The sequence below is a fragment of the Podarcis liolepis genome (assembly GCF_965112155.1).
Source record: "Podarcis liolepis genome assembly, chromosome: 12".
Taxonomy (NCBI): Eukaryota; Metazoa; Chordata; class Lepidosauria; order Squamata; family Lacertidae; genus Podarcis; species Podarcis liolepis.
Window position 1 is genome coordinate 26,767,627 of NC_139563.1, and position 17,103 is coordinate 26,784,729.

At 36.8% G+C, this 17,103-nt stretch overlaps 1 protein-coding gene across 6 annotated transcripts in view; it reads left to right on the plus strand.

The window, feature by feature from the left end:
* CDK14 (cyclin dependent kinase 14) overlaps positions 1-17,103 on the plus strand; it is a 225,947-nt gene that overhangs the window by 86,636 nt on the left and 122,208 nt on the right. For all 6 annotated transcript variants that reach the window (XM_083467689.1, XM_083467690.1, XM_083467692.1 and 3 more), the window contains 2 exons: positions 4,280-4,374; positions 13,741-13,803. In XM_083467689.1, coding sequence (XP_083323815.1) covers positions 4,280-4,374; positions 13,741-13,803 — 158 coding nt within the window. The remainder of the gene's footprint in view (positions 1-4,279; positions 4,375-13,740; positions 13,804-17,103) is intronic.

Below are 17,103 nucleotides of genomic sequence, written 5' to 3' on the forward strand. Positions count from 1 at the left end.
ACCCGCTAGACGAAAGTGTTTTCCGTTTTTGAGCTGCTTCGCAAGACGAATTTCCCTATGGGCTTGCTTCGCAAGACGAAAATGTCTTGCAAGTGTTCCGATTTTTTTCCACTCCCCCCCCTTTTCTAAGCCGCTAATAGGCTTTTAGCCGCTAAGCCTTTAATAGCCGCTAATCCGCGAAACCGCTAATAGCGCTAATCCGCTAAGCCACTAATAGGGTTGCTTCGCAAGACGAAAAAAACGCTAGATGAAGAGACTCGCGGAACGGATTATTTTCATTTTGCGAGGCACCACTGTACTGTACTTCTTATAATAACCATCTGGAATGGAAAATATTCAGGAACTGGAGGAGCTCTAAGGAGTTGGTCTTTCAGTAGAACTGATGGAATGGTCCTGTTCCCATATATCCCATAACTGCAGCCAAATTGAATGGCAGCCCCCCTCAAATAACAATATGGTTTATGATAATAATGTTATAGTACTGGAAGGGATGCAAAACAAACATTGCTCAGGAATTGCCTTTGGCTTGCTTTTGGCATATTCAACCCTTTTGCGCTTTACACTTCACATGTTATTTGGCATTCAATGTTGCTAAAGTGTAGGTAACCTCCAGAATATAGACTTAGCTATAATAGCATAATCCTTATTGACCGATAACGATTCCTTCAGAAGCACAGAGAAACTTGGTATTCAGCGTAGTTTTACTCAATTAAAATTAAGAAGAATAAATTAGTTCCATTAATTTTAGTGGGTCTGCTTGGTTGAATACCACCCAATATGTTAGTGTAATACTGTCTTTGGAATGATTGCATGAACCTGGGTAATCCAAACTTGATGCAAGACTAATTTGTTTCCTCTAACCAAGCTCCTAATTCTTGTTACAGTTCTGTGTGTAATGTGCTGTGACCTTACTGTCAAACTGCATTCATTAAGATGAAGAAGATAAGCTTTTGAAGTTGTATGAGCTTTGATTTGATGATAAGATGTGCAGTGGGAAATGCTTTTCTCTAAAAGGACAGCTGGGGTAGAGGGGAAAATTTGGATTTTTGCCAGACTGTCTTTCCATAGTTTCATTACTTTTGCAAGTGAATATTGACTTGGCTATTATTGACAATTGTAACTGCAACATGTGTTGGGGGGGGGGAGCAAGGGAGAACATGTGAACCTCCCACTTAGAGTGATGTTTAGTATGGAGAAATTGACTTCTTGCCTTTTGCTGTAACTTCTTTATTCCTCTGTTTCCTCTAGCTATCCTAACATCTAATAGCTGAAATTGTACAATATTGAAATAAACAACGACTTATCGTACTATAGAAACATGCATCTAGATTCTAGACAAACAATAAGGGCATTCATCCCAATGTTAGTTTCTTGCATCATATGCTAGAATGCTTGCTCAAAAAACTCTTTGGGAATTGAATTAAAATGAAGCCATCTGTTTATCTTTACATTTGCTGCAAGAACAAAAATGCCATGTCAGATTAGCATTACATAACAAGTTTGCTAATGGGGTGTACGTGTGTGTGCTGTTTTTAAACTTTGTTAAAAATAATTTATCCAGTAATATTGTATTTTACATAGTGTAGCTGTGCCTATTAATTTGGTTTCTGTACTGCGTGTGCTTTCCAGTTTATTTCACTCTTGTTTTTTATGTGATGGAAAATATCTACTTCTTCTACCTGTCAGCTGCAGCAGCTACCTCTGACCGAAAACTCTTGCTAAATCAGCTCATTTATAGCTTCAAAACCTAATGGGTTTGTCTCTTGAATGATTTGTGTTGAAGTTTTTCACTTGGTTTCTGAACCAGAATACCATTGGCTTGTTTCTGTTTTTGATGTAGTGAAGTTAAGAAGTAGAGCAGTGGGTCGTCAGCATATTCCTGACAACCTACTCCAAAACCCCACTCAGGAGCTTCATGTAGATATTAAACAGCATAGAGGATTAAATCAAACCCTGAGGAACACAGCATTGAAGTCTCCATGGGGCTGAAGTGCACACCCCAAGCATCACCCTCCAGAAACGATAATCCAAGTAGAACCAGAAGCACTGCAAAGTAGTTCCAGCCACCCCCAACTCAGACAATCACTCCAGAAGGGTGAAGTGGAAGTACTGGTAACCATAGGAGAAAGTGATCCTGTTCTCTTGGGGCCGCTATACAAGAGGTAAGGGGAAGCTGAGTGTAGTCAGACATGCGCTCTAGACTTTAAGAAGGTTGATTTCAAAAAGCTTAAGGAGCTACTGGGTGAGATTCCATGGTTAGAAATACTCAAAGAAAAAGGAGTCCGAGTTGGATGGGAATTTCTTAAAGGTGAAAAAATATTTAAGGCACAAATGCAGACAATTCCAACAAGAAAGACCTCTAGTATGAGAGTTCCCTTAGCTTAAGAATTGATATGTCCCTGATTGAAATGTCCTGTCCATGATGGACTCAACTAGGTAGCCCTTGGCAAGCCTCTGTCTCATAGGTTCACCCCATTCCCAACTGCAATGTGGATATAATAATACCGACTTGCTTGACTATATGGAATACAGATTACACAACAATATACTTAAAATAATTTGAAGCACTATATAAATCTTTCATTTGCATTTTTATTGATGTTGGATTCTTTTTATAGTTGTCATCTTTTGTGTGTGGCTAGCACTGAGTTTATATGGTGGAGGGCTTCCAGTAACTAATATAGATACCTAAAGTGATGAGGACAGATAATAAAATATCAGGGGAAAGAAAGCCAGTAGACAGGCATCAGAGTGTGGTGTGCTCAGTATGTTTAAGTTTTAATGACCTGTTTGAGGTTTTAGAGAGAAAATAACGATCACCAAGAAGAGGTAAGGGCCTGAGGTGATACTTTAACATCGAAGAATAGAAAACTCATAAATAGGAAAGCATGCAGTTATGTTAAGCCTGTTGCCTGCTTTCTATTGAACATTTACTGGATTGATTTTATTGTACATCATTAGACATACAGTTTGAAGTGGGGTGTGCGTGTGTGCGTGCATGTATGTATATGTATGGTTGGCATCCGTCTGTATCAGCAGACAATGAAAGACTGTGCCTTTGAGGGTGAAGTCAAACCGCTAGAGAGTTACAGCTCCTGCTGTGGCTGTAGAGACTGATAAGGGAGAGACATGTTTTGTTGTATCAGAGGCAGATGAAGACATCTGGTTGTGTTGGTGTGTGTGTGTGTGTGTGTGTGTGTGTGTGTGTGTGTGTGTGTTTCATAAACACCCCCCACCACCTCTCACTTCAAGCTATATTATTAATCCATCCCTCAGTGTGAGACCTCCTGGAAATAATATATAGGAACATAGGAAGCTGCCTTAGACCATTGGCCAGCTAGCTCAGTATCTGCTGCACTGACTGGCATCTGAAAGCAGCAAAAGCATTTCCCTCCTTCCCCTTCCCCTTTATATAGCTGTTGTTTCTATCTTGTAATGTAAACATCGCTCTAGAAATTTTGACTTAAAGGATGGCCCTATCTTGAGCTAGGGGACAAAGTATATAAAAGAACAAAAACCAGAAAAGTATTACTTGGATATGACTGTACAGTTGCACATTATTGTCTTTGGATATACATTTATATTATAAGGGATGTTGTTCATTTTCTGATGTATGTGTGAGTTGACAAGTTACCACTGGCATTTTGGCTTCTGTAGTGACACATGGCTTGTCATGTCACATTGGTTAAATATACCATATCTTAGGAATATTAAATGTGCACATTAAATATGCATTACAGTGTGAGCATTAAATATAGATTACAGAGAAAAATAAAATATGTGCAAAATCTTTTACAGGTTTAATAGAAAAAGGTTTTTCTGTTACTTTTCTGCAGACTTAATATAATTTTTATATGAAGTGACTGATTTGGATAATCCAGTGTTAAAACACTGAATAAAGTACTTGCATTCTTAAGGGTTAATGTAGCAAACTGAATCAACTGATGGTATGCAGGGCAGATAATATTACATTAACATGTTAAACTTGTTCTAATAATACACATTAATTTATTTGAAAAATTTATTCACACAGGAGAAAAAAGCTAGAAAGAACAACATTTTCCCTTTTTTATACTTTACTCATGGGGTAGGGGAGAAGGTGAAATGCAGTGAACTCTATAATTCCGTGTGGGTTCAGGTGAAATAAGTATAGGTTGTATGTGGAGACAGATTATGCATCATTCAGAGCACCTACAAAATATTACTAGTATTGAAATCATTTTTGGGTGACTTTATTGGTTAACTATATTTTCCTTTAATTGTACCTTTTTTCTTTCAGCTTCTCTTTTGAAGGGCCTAAAACATTCTAATATTGTGCTGCTTCATGATATTATTCACACAAAGGAGACATTGACACTGGTATTTGAGTTTGTGGTAAGTTAACATTTTTATGTACTGTGATCTAAACCAGGGCCTCAAAAAGCAAAATGGGTGTGATTTAGTTAAAAAATACTCAGATTATTTAAATAATAGTCCCTTGCTGCCCATTGAGAGAGACTAGAATGTAATCTAGTGCGTTGAGTCTGAAAACCTGTGAGCCTGTCTAAATCTTGCTCCCAGTCCATCATTAAGTTTGGTCAGCTAGGATGTGGACCAGACCTTTTTAAGATCTAATTTTCAGTTCAATTGGATAAAACAGACAGAAATTGTATAATGGACAAAAATTCAAAGATGGAAAACAAAACTATAAAATAGGTGCATAAAATGAGTAGTTGCATATGACTTAAAATAACAAAGTTCAGACTTACTAACTTTATCAGATCATCAAGTATAGTTCCAGATTTGCCAGGCTTGTCTTGAAAATGATACTAGCTATTGCTTTTGATTGTCTGCAAACATTGTATACATGAATCTCGCTTCAGTGTATGTTATGAATTGTGTTAGGGCCCATGAGAAGCCAAAAGGCAGGATGTAAATATTTTAAGTAAACTGTTACAGAAGTATTGCCAGTAGCAGACATTATTGTAATGTTATTGATTCTTCAGTAATTTTTGATAAGTGATAGCTTGCCAAATGATTATAGACCATTTTTATTTGAGCTTATCGGGCTCATGGCTATTGTAAGACTTAAAAGGGGGTGGGAGGGAAGCAATATACAGGATTAAATTCTCCCCAAGTGACTTTTGTTTCACCTGGCAGTTTGTATTTTAATAAGCAGTGTCAGAAAAAGTCTGAGGAATGTAATTTATACTTCATAGCATATACTCTCTAACTTGCATTTCAGCTATTAATTAAAACTTCAATTTGCACAATGTAATGATCTAATTTTGTGTGGAAAATTGCTGTGTGAAGTCTTGGATCTGAACTCCTAATTAATCATTCTGCGTTTTCCTAAGACAAACATATGGTATTTGTGTAGAACCACTTCAGCATTTAACTGGTGCATTGTAGAATGTACAGTCACAATTAACCCCAAATTTCTACAAATTGAGTTCAGGATATTATAAGAAGCAAATGAATCTCAAATAGGGTTGGTTTTTAGATAGTATGTTATGAAAAGTCCATTTACCTTGCCTATTTACATATAAATGATACATTTTAATACTACGGTTATTTCTCTGTAAAACAACTGGTGCAGAACAGTTGCAAGAATGACACTGGAGACATTGACATAGCTAAATGCTTTTGTCTAATGTATAAATAAATGGGAATTTTACTGTTATTTAATTTCAAACTGAGTAACCAATGACAAGTCATAGCTTTTAATCTTATGTAACAGTAAACACATTTTGCATAAATTTTAAATGAATAAAATGTCTTGCCTTATGTCACTGTATATCTATTGGACAGCCAAAAAAGTAATAATAATTGCAGAATTATCCATTGGTGCAATGCAAATGCAAATGCCTCTTGCTGGCTTCCATCCTTTGCTCATGTTTTGCTGTTAGAACAGTGAGCATTCATTTTCTCTAGAAAAGTACATACACTAGAAGCCCTGGGTAGGCAGAAGGATGAAGAGGCAACATTTCTCTGAGACAGGAGCATTCAAAAAAGCATTTCCTGTAGCAAAGACATGTTCATGGCCGCAACATCCCTTTGCATATGGCCTTTCTGCCTCAAATCAAAGGGAGACAAGTTGAGCTATTCCAGGGAAAATTGATGCCTCTTTTTCTCCCTTACTGATTTATCTTCCCTGATTTTTGGCCTCCCTAAACTATCCTTTAGCTGGAAAACTGTAGTGACAAATAAAAAACTAATGTAAAATTTCCCTACATGCTGATATAACTTATGCGAGGAAACAAACAAAAAACATTGACTATATCTCCCCATCCTCTGTAAAACTCTTTTGAATTATAGTACTTAAAATGTTTTCGCCAGGATCCTGAACAAAGAGGATCTACTTAAATCTCACTGAAGACAATGGGCTAGTTTGCATGTTGGCATTATGAGTTACTTTTGGGTTTACATGTTACCCATCCCCCATTCTCTTGTGCTGTCACTGACTTCTGATTTTATGACAAATCACAGTTTGCTGTTGGACCTGGGCAAGACAAATTATAGTTTTTGTAAACTAGCCTTGTAAGAAAGGCCACAAATACTAGGAAAACAATAAAAAAGGATGGAGTAGAAATAAAGGAAATTATTTATTGTACAAAGCATTTTGGACCACTCTGGTCCTTTATCAGGGAAAGCTACAATTTAAAAATATATATAATTACAAAACTGAATATGATATAAACGCTTCATAAAACAATACGTTAACACCATGAAGCATTCCAAAAGCAAGTTTAGAAAAAATACACCTGTCAAATAAAAGTATGAATGTTTAAACATTTTTAAGTTCTCATGGATTAATATTTTGAAAATGTAATAAATACTTGTATATACAAGTTACGAAGGTTGTTTACTTAGTTAGATATATAGAAGTTCAGTATTTTGTGGTACCATCTCTTCTTTCATTGTACTATACCAACAACTGAAACCAGATTTATCTTTCAACCTATCCTGTTTTCAAACAGCTGTGTCTTAAGATTAAGTCTTAGAAGGCACACAAAAACAGTGTGTTGCTTTGAATCATTTGGAGAGGTAGTCCTTAGATAATCTGGCAAAGTATACAGTTGCTACTAAACCGGCAGACAAAGTTGGGGCCATCGTGCTGGCATTTTGGATTATGAAAAAGCAGCGATAAGGATACAAATATTACAGTTCACAATATACAATGAGAAATTAGATTTCTGTTGGAAGAAGGTTTTGCCTTAGGTTATTTAATTCAGAGAGAACACGATTCTCTGTAGAACAAGGAACCCCCTACACTGCACCGTTCTATATACTTCTTAATACCTGCTGCACAGGAGATCTGTAGTTTTAGGATGTAATTCAATTTTAGAACCACTTTCTAAGAATGGAAGATTCTTTTTGGCTCCTTTTGTGGTCCAGTTGAAATCCTATATTAGATATTTCATGGATTTAATAATAAACTTGGAAAATTTGAAATAATCAGCTCAAATTATCTGTTAGTGACTTTGGATGTTGCTCCACTGTAATGAGGATGAGGATGATTTTATTGTTTTTATGTGACTCACCTGACTGGGTTGCCACAGCCACTATGGGCAGCTTCCAACAAATTATAAAACCACAGTAAAACTTCAAATATTAAAAACTTCCCTATATAGGGCTGTCTTCAGATGTCTTCTAAAAGTCAGATAGTTGTTTATTTCCTTGACATCTGATGGAAGTAGGGTCCACAGGGCGGGCGTGACTAATGAGAATGATCTCAGAGCTGGATTTCAGTGTCTGGGCTGAACATTTGGGGTGGAAACGTTCCTTCAGATACAGTTTTACCAAAAGAGAAAGCAATGTAGAGCAAGTTTTAGATTTGCAAGAAAATAAATTTACTACCCTTACAGAATTAGTTCTCTCTAGAAATTACTTGCCTTCCATCAGAAATATTACTGGCAGGAGTCAGGCACATACCCAGTTCGAAAGGTTGACCCAGGGGTGTGTGTGTGTGCAAAAATCACACCTCTGCACTCTGAGTGGCTATTAGCCCGTCTGCACATGCCCCAGACCACTCCTCCACACAGTGGAGATTGAGGCACGCTGGCTCCTCTGGGTTCCTCAGCAGACGAATCCAGTTGCTGGCATGGGCCATGACAGCAGCCTGCAGGGGCCTCTCCCCAGTCTGCCAGCGGCACTATTAGAAGTGTGAGTTCTCCACCCACCAGTTGGGCTCGGAGGGGAAAAAGACTGAGAGAGTGGGTAAAAGTTGCAAGAGGAGGAAAAAGGAAGGAAGAGGAGGAAGGAGGCAGAAGGGAAAGCAGTGAGCGGAGGGAGGGAAGAAGGCAGGCAGGCAGGCAGACGGATTGACAGAGGAGAAAGAGAATGAGGGCTTCCAGTGGCCATGGTGGAAGTCACTGGCAGAGTGTGAAAGGCAACAAAAAGCAAGTTTCTGGTCTCTCCTGGCTTTGGAGGTGCCGATACATCTCCTTGCCAAGGGTGCAAGGAAACCTAGGTACACCTCTGCAGGGATTAGGCCTAGGGCTGTCCTTTGCAGCAGAACTGGCTAATATGTAAGTGGGACAATTGAGGAAAATAAGGAAGTGGGCTTAGAGGGGACAGTACAGAAACAAGTTTTTTTAGATCACCTTTTTTATACCTCAGAAATATACCTTGTAAAAAGATTTGACAAGTTTTTCAAAATTGCTAGCATAAGGCAATGTAAGCAGGGATGATGTAGTGATATTTTGAGCTTCAATATCGACCCACGGGTGAGGTAGAAAGGCATCAAAGTAAGATGATAAATATGGAATTCCCCACCCTCCCATTTTAGATGATAAGAATGAAGAAGCAATCTGGCACTTTCGGCTTGAAAAACTAGTTTTTTAAAAAGCTGTTACCAGGAGGCAAGCATTTTTCATAAGATCGGAAGAGGAAGGACCTGAAAGAGAAACAGGAGTCTCATTCTAAATGAGATAAGTAGACTAGTTCTGTGTGCAGTGTTACTATAGGACAATCTGAGGATGGAGTTAGCACAACGTATAGTGTGTTAGTTTTGGAATCGACCCAGGGACTTTCAGCAATATGAGCCAATGCAGTTATACAAAGAATAATTTTCGCACCAGTTGTGGCATAGTTGTACTATACATGTATAAGAATCATAGAATTGTAGAGGGTCATCTAGTTCAACCTCCTGCAATGCAGAAATCTCAAGTAAAGCATCCATAACAGATGGCCATCCAACCTCTGCATGGAATCATAGAAATATATGAAGTGGGGGATATAGAAGGAATGGAATGGCAAACTTTGGTGTCACTTTTCTGCATGGAATAGTTTAGGCATTTTGGTCAGCACGAAGTCAGACATGCCCTTAATGGCTCTGTCACTTGATTTAATACCCTATTCTAGTGGGACTGAAGCTAACAGGCAACATAGCAAGATGGACTTGCCCCACACTGGATGCTGCTGCAGTTCTATGTGCAAATGTTTTATGTGATATTTTGGCTATATATAGTTAAAAGGATCTGGGTAGAAGTATCATAATGCAAACAGATGGCTCAATGTTCATTCATTTATCAGTGTCATCATTTGATGGATGAGAATGCCATTCTCTTATTGTCCATATAATGGCAAAGATTCAGATAAGAGAATGATTTTCTCTTCTTGAACTTAATTCTGTTTGGGGGCTATTTGTTGGGAAAGGGGATATCCTTGTGCCCCTGAAACATGAAAATTTGAGACAGAAATCTGTCATCATTATGGGAAACTTTTCAGGCCAAGGCCTTTCATTCTTTCTCTGGCTGTCTAACCCATTCCATTATAAAATACAGACTAGAGAACATCAGAGATAAAACATTTTATCTCCCCCTTCCCACCCATTACTCTTGGCTTCCTGAGTTAAAATAACATTTCTGTTCATCTTCTGTATGGAGGGGTAGCAAAAATTCTAGGAATTATCCTTCATTTTCAGAGAATTATGTGGTCGGTCATGATTAAGGGCAGCAAGGAAGCTGATAGGGCCAACCAAAGCTTCCTAGGATAGAGGTTACATTCCCAAAGAAAGGATGTTCAAAGAGCAGTGTTGACATTCAGTCCTCTAAACCTCGCTATAACCGTTTCTGAGGACAACTTGCTGTCTTCTCAGTAGTGCTCCACATTAACAAATTGCTAACTTTCTTAGGGTCTTATTGTGCATGACTCTAAAAAAGCAGGACTGGCTATGGTCAGTGCCTGAATGGGAAACTGCCTTGAGCTGAGGTGATGAAAGAAAGGTGAAATGCAACTATAACAGATAACTTAGCATTTTGTGTTCCTTGCTTCTGTAATTTAAAGGCAAACTTCATTAGCTAGAATTATTTTAAAAGCTTTAAAATGTTTCATGTTTTGCGTTCATATAAATGGTACAAGTAGATAACACTGATGTTCTTGTAAAAGAGTGGAAAGGTCAGTACCAAAATGCATGAATATTGACTAAGACTTTAATCACATGCACATTTTGAGGAGAATAAGCACCCTTGAATTCAGAAAGACTTGACTTGTTAAACAAATTTACTATAAGTTTCTATAACTATTGTGTCATTCAAATGTGTACATTTCCAAGTACATAAAAGTAATAGATAAGACAGAATAACAAGAAAACAATCTTTAAAAAGCAAGAAAATGATGGTTATGAATGACAATTTTAAGGGTAAGAATGGAAGGCTTTTTAAAAAAACTGTGGAATTAACATATTTAGTAGAACAAAGAATGCAAGGGACTTTCACACTGACATACTTGTGAACTTTGGACAGGTTTATACATGATGCTAAATTATAATTTAGCATTATAAGAATGAACTAATTGTATAAATACAATAATATGGATGGTTATTTCTAGTGAATAAAATCTAAAATCTAAGTGTTTACTGAGTGAGTGATCATTTTAATACTATGATGAAGCCATATCACATCAGGGCTGAGCCAAAATTTCAATCCGTGCAAGAATGATGCCAAAATGTTACTGGTTAATTTAAAATACCATAATTGGTTACTTTAATATTTTATGTTAATTTTAATTATGACTTTAAATTGCAATTTATTTCATAAATGAGAATGACAACAAATAATCCTAAAAATGTGGGATTCTGTCTTGTTATATTTCTACTTAGAGTAACTTCTTTGTAGAGTATGGTTGCATGCAATTGTTGCAAATATGTTACTTCAGCTATATCTTTTATTGTTCTTTGCATTGTATTGTCTGCTTAAGAATTTCTTAGTGACAATAGGGAAACTATTCTTGTCAGAAGAACCTCCGGAGCGTAACTAATGTGTGCAATCTCTTTAGCAGAAAAGAATGGCTTGCAACAGTCTTGCTGCCTCAGTGAAACAATACATTCTGTCTGCTGCATGATGTCATTGCCAGAAGCTAAATAGTACAGTTTTTGTTTTAATGGAAGAGCTCTTTCACATTGCTGGTTTGACATGATGGGAATGTGGTTGGAAATGCTTCCTGTTCATTCACAGGCCCCAGGCTGTCCATGCATTTCAGCTTCAGAAATGACAGCTGAAACCAATTAGGTACAACTATGGGACAGCTAAGTCACATGTAGATTTATCATTGCTGCGAAAGAGAGGAGGAGTGAAGAATATTTCTTTGAAAATATAAGTGGCTAATTAATAGTGAATGATTACTGAGTAAGGAGGAGGCTGGGTATGAATTCCTTTTGTGAGATTTGTCCCTGAAGTAATGAAATCTACCTATCTATATATCCAAATATCTCTCCCTCTCCCCTGCCCCTCTTTCTAAAGATAGACATGTTTGTTTTTTATTGCAACTGTTGAACCTATACTGAATGATATATGCATTAATAAATAAATTAATTATAAATAAGCATTTTCAGTATAGCGATATAGTGTTTTCTAAAGGGAACTTTAGAAAATGGGTTTCAAACTCTTCATCCCCATGAACTTTTAGGGGCTGGAACGTGTGGAGAACGTGTGGCTACTATGAAAAGCAGAGAATCTATGGCACCTCTATATCACCTCTACATCCATCTCCATTGACAAAACAAAACAAATCCTGCTCCACTTAATTTGCTATAGTTTACAAGGGCAAGGAAGCTCTTAAGACAATAGTTATGCTGCATTATGCTATGTATTTCCTTGTCATACTTGGACCATTATCTGGTAAAGTTTGGATTGCTGGCAATAATTATTGACACCCCCCCAAGGGTGGAGGACCTGTTTGAATTGCCCACCCTTGGAGACTGGTGAAACCCAATGGCTTCCTAAATGTCCTGGGGCATTTTCCAGTACAGAAAACTGTTGAAGCCCTAGTTTCATTATGGAATGGTGTGATGAAATGGGCTGTTGACACAATCACTCCCAAACATTCTCTCTAGCATTGTAGAGCCCAAGTGGCTCCTTGGTATTCTGGGAAGTATGGGTTATGAAGCAAGCTGATAAAGATAAGCTGTGGGTGATAGGAGAGGGTGTGAGTGAGGTATAAAAGTGTAGGGGAAGGGCAGTTGGCAAAGGGGTGGGTGAGCGGACAAACAGGGAAGGAGCCTCTAGTCAGTAATATCAGCAAACAAATGATACGAACCAGGAAAATGTATTGGGCGGCTTTGTAAAGGAAACAAAACATTCAAAATATTAATACTGGAAGGAATTTTTTTATTCAAAATATTGATTGTGTTTTCTTTTTACCAATGAAACTGAAACCCAAACATGTTGGGCAGCATGGTGATAGATGTAGAATAATTAACTTGGTTTTTATTGAACGAGCAGATGAAGGTACTAAACTTCCTTTCAGTGTTTAGGCACTATTGCACAACTTACACAGAATTTCTATGAATGACATAGGTTTCTCTATAATGGCAGTTGTTAAATCATTTCTCTTTGGAAGCAACTTCATTTATATTTAACATTAAGTAGAGCTTCTTATGCTGGCCTTAATAGCATATATATTTTTCTAGTAGAATGTAGGTTTGCAAATTTCATTCTGCATTCCAACTACTATAGGCATATCTTTCCTTTTATGGTTTTAATGTATGAACAATTTCTACTGCAGACAGGAATGTGTGACATCTAAGACTACAGAGAAATATGTGATTTTGACCTCCTGTGGGAACACACATTTCACTGCAGTGCATTTACAAATGTAAATAAGGAAATACAGGTTTTTATAACTACAACATTGTTTTAATAGAGACTGCAGTGAATGAAAAAATAATATTACAATAAGGAAATATAGGTTTTTATAACTACAACATTGTTTTAATAGAGACTGCAGTGAATGCAAAAATAATATTACAATAAGATAGTGATGAGTATGTACATAGAATAATATAATGGTAGAGTTGGAAGGGGCCACAAGGATCATCTTGTCCGTCCCCCTTCATTGCAGGAATCTTTTGCCCCATGTGGGCCTTGAACCATTTGGGATGCTTCTAGTCTGCTGTAACTGTAATTGACTTTCAACACTGGAGCAGACCTATCTAGCCTATCTAGTCTAGCATCCTGTTCACACAGTGGCCACCTGGATGCCTGTGGGAAACCCTCAAGCAGAACCTGAGCACAAGAGCGCTCTCCCCTCCTGTGGTTTCCAGCTAGAAAATTGAGTTGCATTTTAGAGTTTTATATGCAATATTATTAGCTATATAACGAGTTGGAACCTGAAGGTCATGTTAGCATAGCATTTATTCCCCTTATTTGCTGCATCTGGTGGAAATAGTGGGTTTTGAATAGAAAATTTGTTACATTTCTGTAGCAATAGTAGTAATTAATCCCTCCTTCTTCCTTTTCTTGGATTTCTCTTTTCAAGCACACAGATTTATGTCAGTACATGGACAAGCATCCTGGAGGACTTCATCCAGACAATGTGAAGGTAGGATACCACTTTCCAAATAAGCATTATTATACTAGGATTGTGTGTGGTAAGAAATGATACAGTGATAATGCAAGCTGACTCGTGATTGAAGAAAGTAAACTGGCCCTTTAAAAATATTGCTTTTACTGCTTCTTGTAAGCTGGATGTTAGCAGGCACAGCTGACGTTGGGTTTTGTTATTTGGATATGAGCTGGAAACTTGATCTGGCTACCTACTGGGAAATCAGCCAAATTATTTCAGCGTAAAGTAGAATCCAGTTAGTCAATCGTCTTAGAGACCACCCAGGTAATATTTGTTCAGTGGCCTTGCTTTTTGATTATTTTCATCAGTGAAATAATCATAAACACACTGTATCACTGTATCATAGAATATATACTTCAAATTGTTAAATTTAGGATTGTGATTTATTTCTCTATGTTAGAGTCCATGTACGTTTTGTAAGAATGAGAAAAAGCTGTGGTCCTAACAGACTGATTGCATTATATAGATGTATTCAAATTTAAATAAAAAGAAAGTCTGTGTGTGTTGTAATGCCCCAGGATTAATTTCTGGTTCTGCAACACAATACTTGTGGGATTTCTGGAGGCAATCAAGTGAGTTCGTGCATGTGGAAACATTAACACTGGAATATAACCCTTGTGAGAACATTCAGCATTATTCTGCAGAAATCTGTGATCCTGCTCCAGCTTATATCCCTGAATGTTACATTTATTTATTTATTTATTTTATTTGAGAAATTTGTACTCTGCCTTTCACTGAAGAGACCCAGGGTGATGAACAGTAACACTACAGTCACAATAAACAATAAAACTTGTAAAACAAAATCAATAAGGATCATATAATTAAGGATAAATAACACCACAAAAGCAAAAATAGAGTATCATGATGCATTACATTCCTCTCCGAAAGCTTGGACCAAAAGGTGCACCTTTGCTTGTCATGAAATGTAAACAGCGTGACACACCTCAGAGGGGAGTTTTCTCCCAAAGCAGCAGGGCCAGTACAGAAGAAAGCTCCCTTCTGGGCTCAGGATCACCAAGACGGCTTCCTCTGCAAAACCTAACATGGAAGTGTTAACATGGATATCTTAAACTGGATAATCAAGTTTTAAAATGTGTATGTGCACTTGAGGGATCACTGTGAGTGTCAGATCCTTACACAAGAGTTTTCAGCTGTCTGGCATCTCTCAATACGACCAAGACATTCTACCAAAAAAAGTGTGCATTGCCTAAGAAATAAGTGTTGATGTGCACGCACAAGATCTTGCCTATTTTACTTTATTTTATTCCTTGTTTGTCATTGTACCGCCCAGGGGAGGTAACAATAAATGTTTCAAAATAAACATTGTGCATTCCTTGTTAAAGGCCTCAAGTTGTTGTTTTTCGTAGACCTTCAGAAGAGGCACTAGAAATTTATACTGATACTTTTAGTGTATTCAAGCAACACATTTTCACTTCTAGTTTGGCTACTTTGAAGATTTGTATAACCATGTCTATTTATTTTTGTGTAAAAATAAACAACGTGGTTTTTTTCTTTTGGCTTTGTGTAGTAAGAACGCTGAATACACAGCAACATAAACTTCCTTTATTAGTAGCCTTAGTGTCTCGGGGAAACCTCTGTTCTAATTAGGAATCCATTTTTATTTCTCGTTTTCCATCTGAAAGTAATGGATTCCTCTAGGGTTTACTTGCAGAAAAATAATTGCAGGTGAAATTTCCTTCTGACATAACTGCCTTTCATCACATGTCTGCTGTAATAACTGAAATGGTTCTGAGTTGTTTGGTCTTTGTATATCAATCTAGTATATATAATAATAATAAGCATTTAAAAATACTGTAGCTTAAAAAAATTGTGCTAGTTTTCTTGGTGTTCATTTTTAATAACCTCAAAACCATAACATAAATTGTTGGGTTGATGGGACAGATTGGAGTTTGGTTGATGCTTTGTTATACTATGCATTATTATACTACGATACACTGTAAAAACAAACAAAAAAAGGATAATAAGTAAATAAATTGCTGGGTTGTACAATACACACATACTCCAATTATTAGACATTTAGTTTGTGTCACCGTAGGTGTATAATAATGAAATATCTGGGCCTAGTTGAGACGTAATGGAAAGCATGTTTCCTGCTATGTGAATAAGCGACAACAAGCCCCTCTCCTCTTTCACACACCTGAGGAGCATCTGCTTCCATTTTTAATCAGTTCTCTTCATGGTCTGCAGTTGGGAAAAGCTTCTAATACCCTTCTGTCCTAAGATTAAAAGAGGTGAGACTGTGGTTTCCTGTTACCTCTAAACTAGGCCAGTGTGTGTATATGTAGATAATATTTTTACTAGTTTTTTTGAACCATTCTTTGGGCATTTCCTTTCAAAACCAAAAGCACGATTACATCATAAGAAAAGATTAAGACATCTTTGTAAAAGTGTTCCAAATGCTAGTTCCATGTTGGAAGGTAGAACGTGCATTCATGAGTGGCTACAATTAAAGAGCTCAGTTTTGGAATTTTAAATTTTTTTTTTGAAAGGTAAGACTTTCAACTTCTTGGTCAAGAAAAGCAGAAGCAGCATTTCAACCAGCACAGAATCCATTTGAGGGAATTTCAGCTTTCCCCTTGACTTAGGAATGGTATCGCTGTGAAACTCTTGAGGGCTGTTAGAACCTTACTTCCTAATGCGTATCCATATATCTATATATCTATATCTATTGAGATAGATATAAAGACATAGATATAAATATATTGCTTCCTAATATTGATCTATATATTTGTGCTGCAGCTAAGAATTGGCTAGATAGTTCATGTCAATATTTATTCATAAAACTTTTTCTGTTTCTGGGATAATAGGGAAATTGCAATGAAGTTGTGAAATTTTACATTAAAAGCTTTTTTATTTGCTGAATGTTATCAAAATTCTAAAGTCCCACATGTTTCTCTGTCATGAACATTATCCTTTAACTACGTTGTCTAAGTAATATCTGTTCTTGAAAAATGGATAAGTTAATGACCAATTTGGAAATTAACAACCAGAGTGAAAGCCTTAGGGTATTTGCCATCTTATAAATATTTATATTTTTATAGGCATAAGTAATTATGCTTGAAATTACCCAAAAGCAATGAGGGGAAATTACCCAAAAGCAATGAGTGTTCAGAACAAGCGAGTAATTCATTAACATTTATTATACATCATTTTCATTTAAACAAAAAGAGGTATTTTAATATGCCTGTGTAAATACATGTGGAGTATAATCTTTCTGAGCAGCAGTTTTTCAATGTATCCTGCAATTCAAATTAA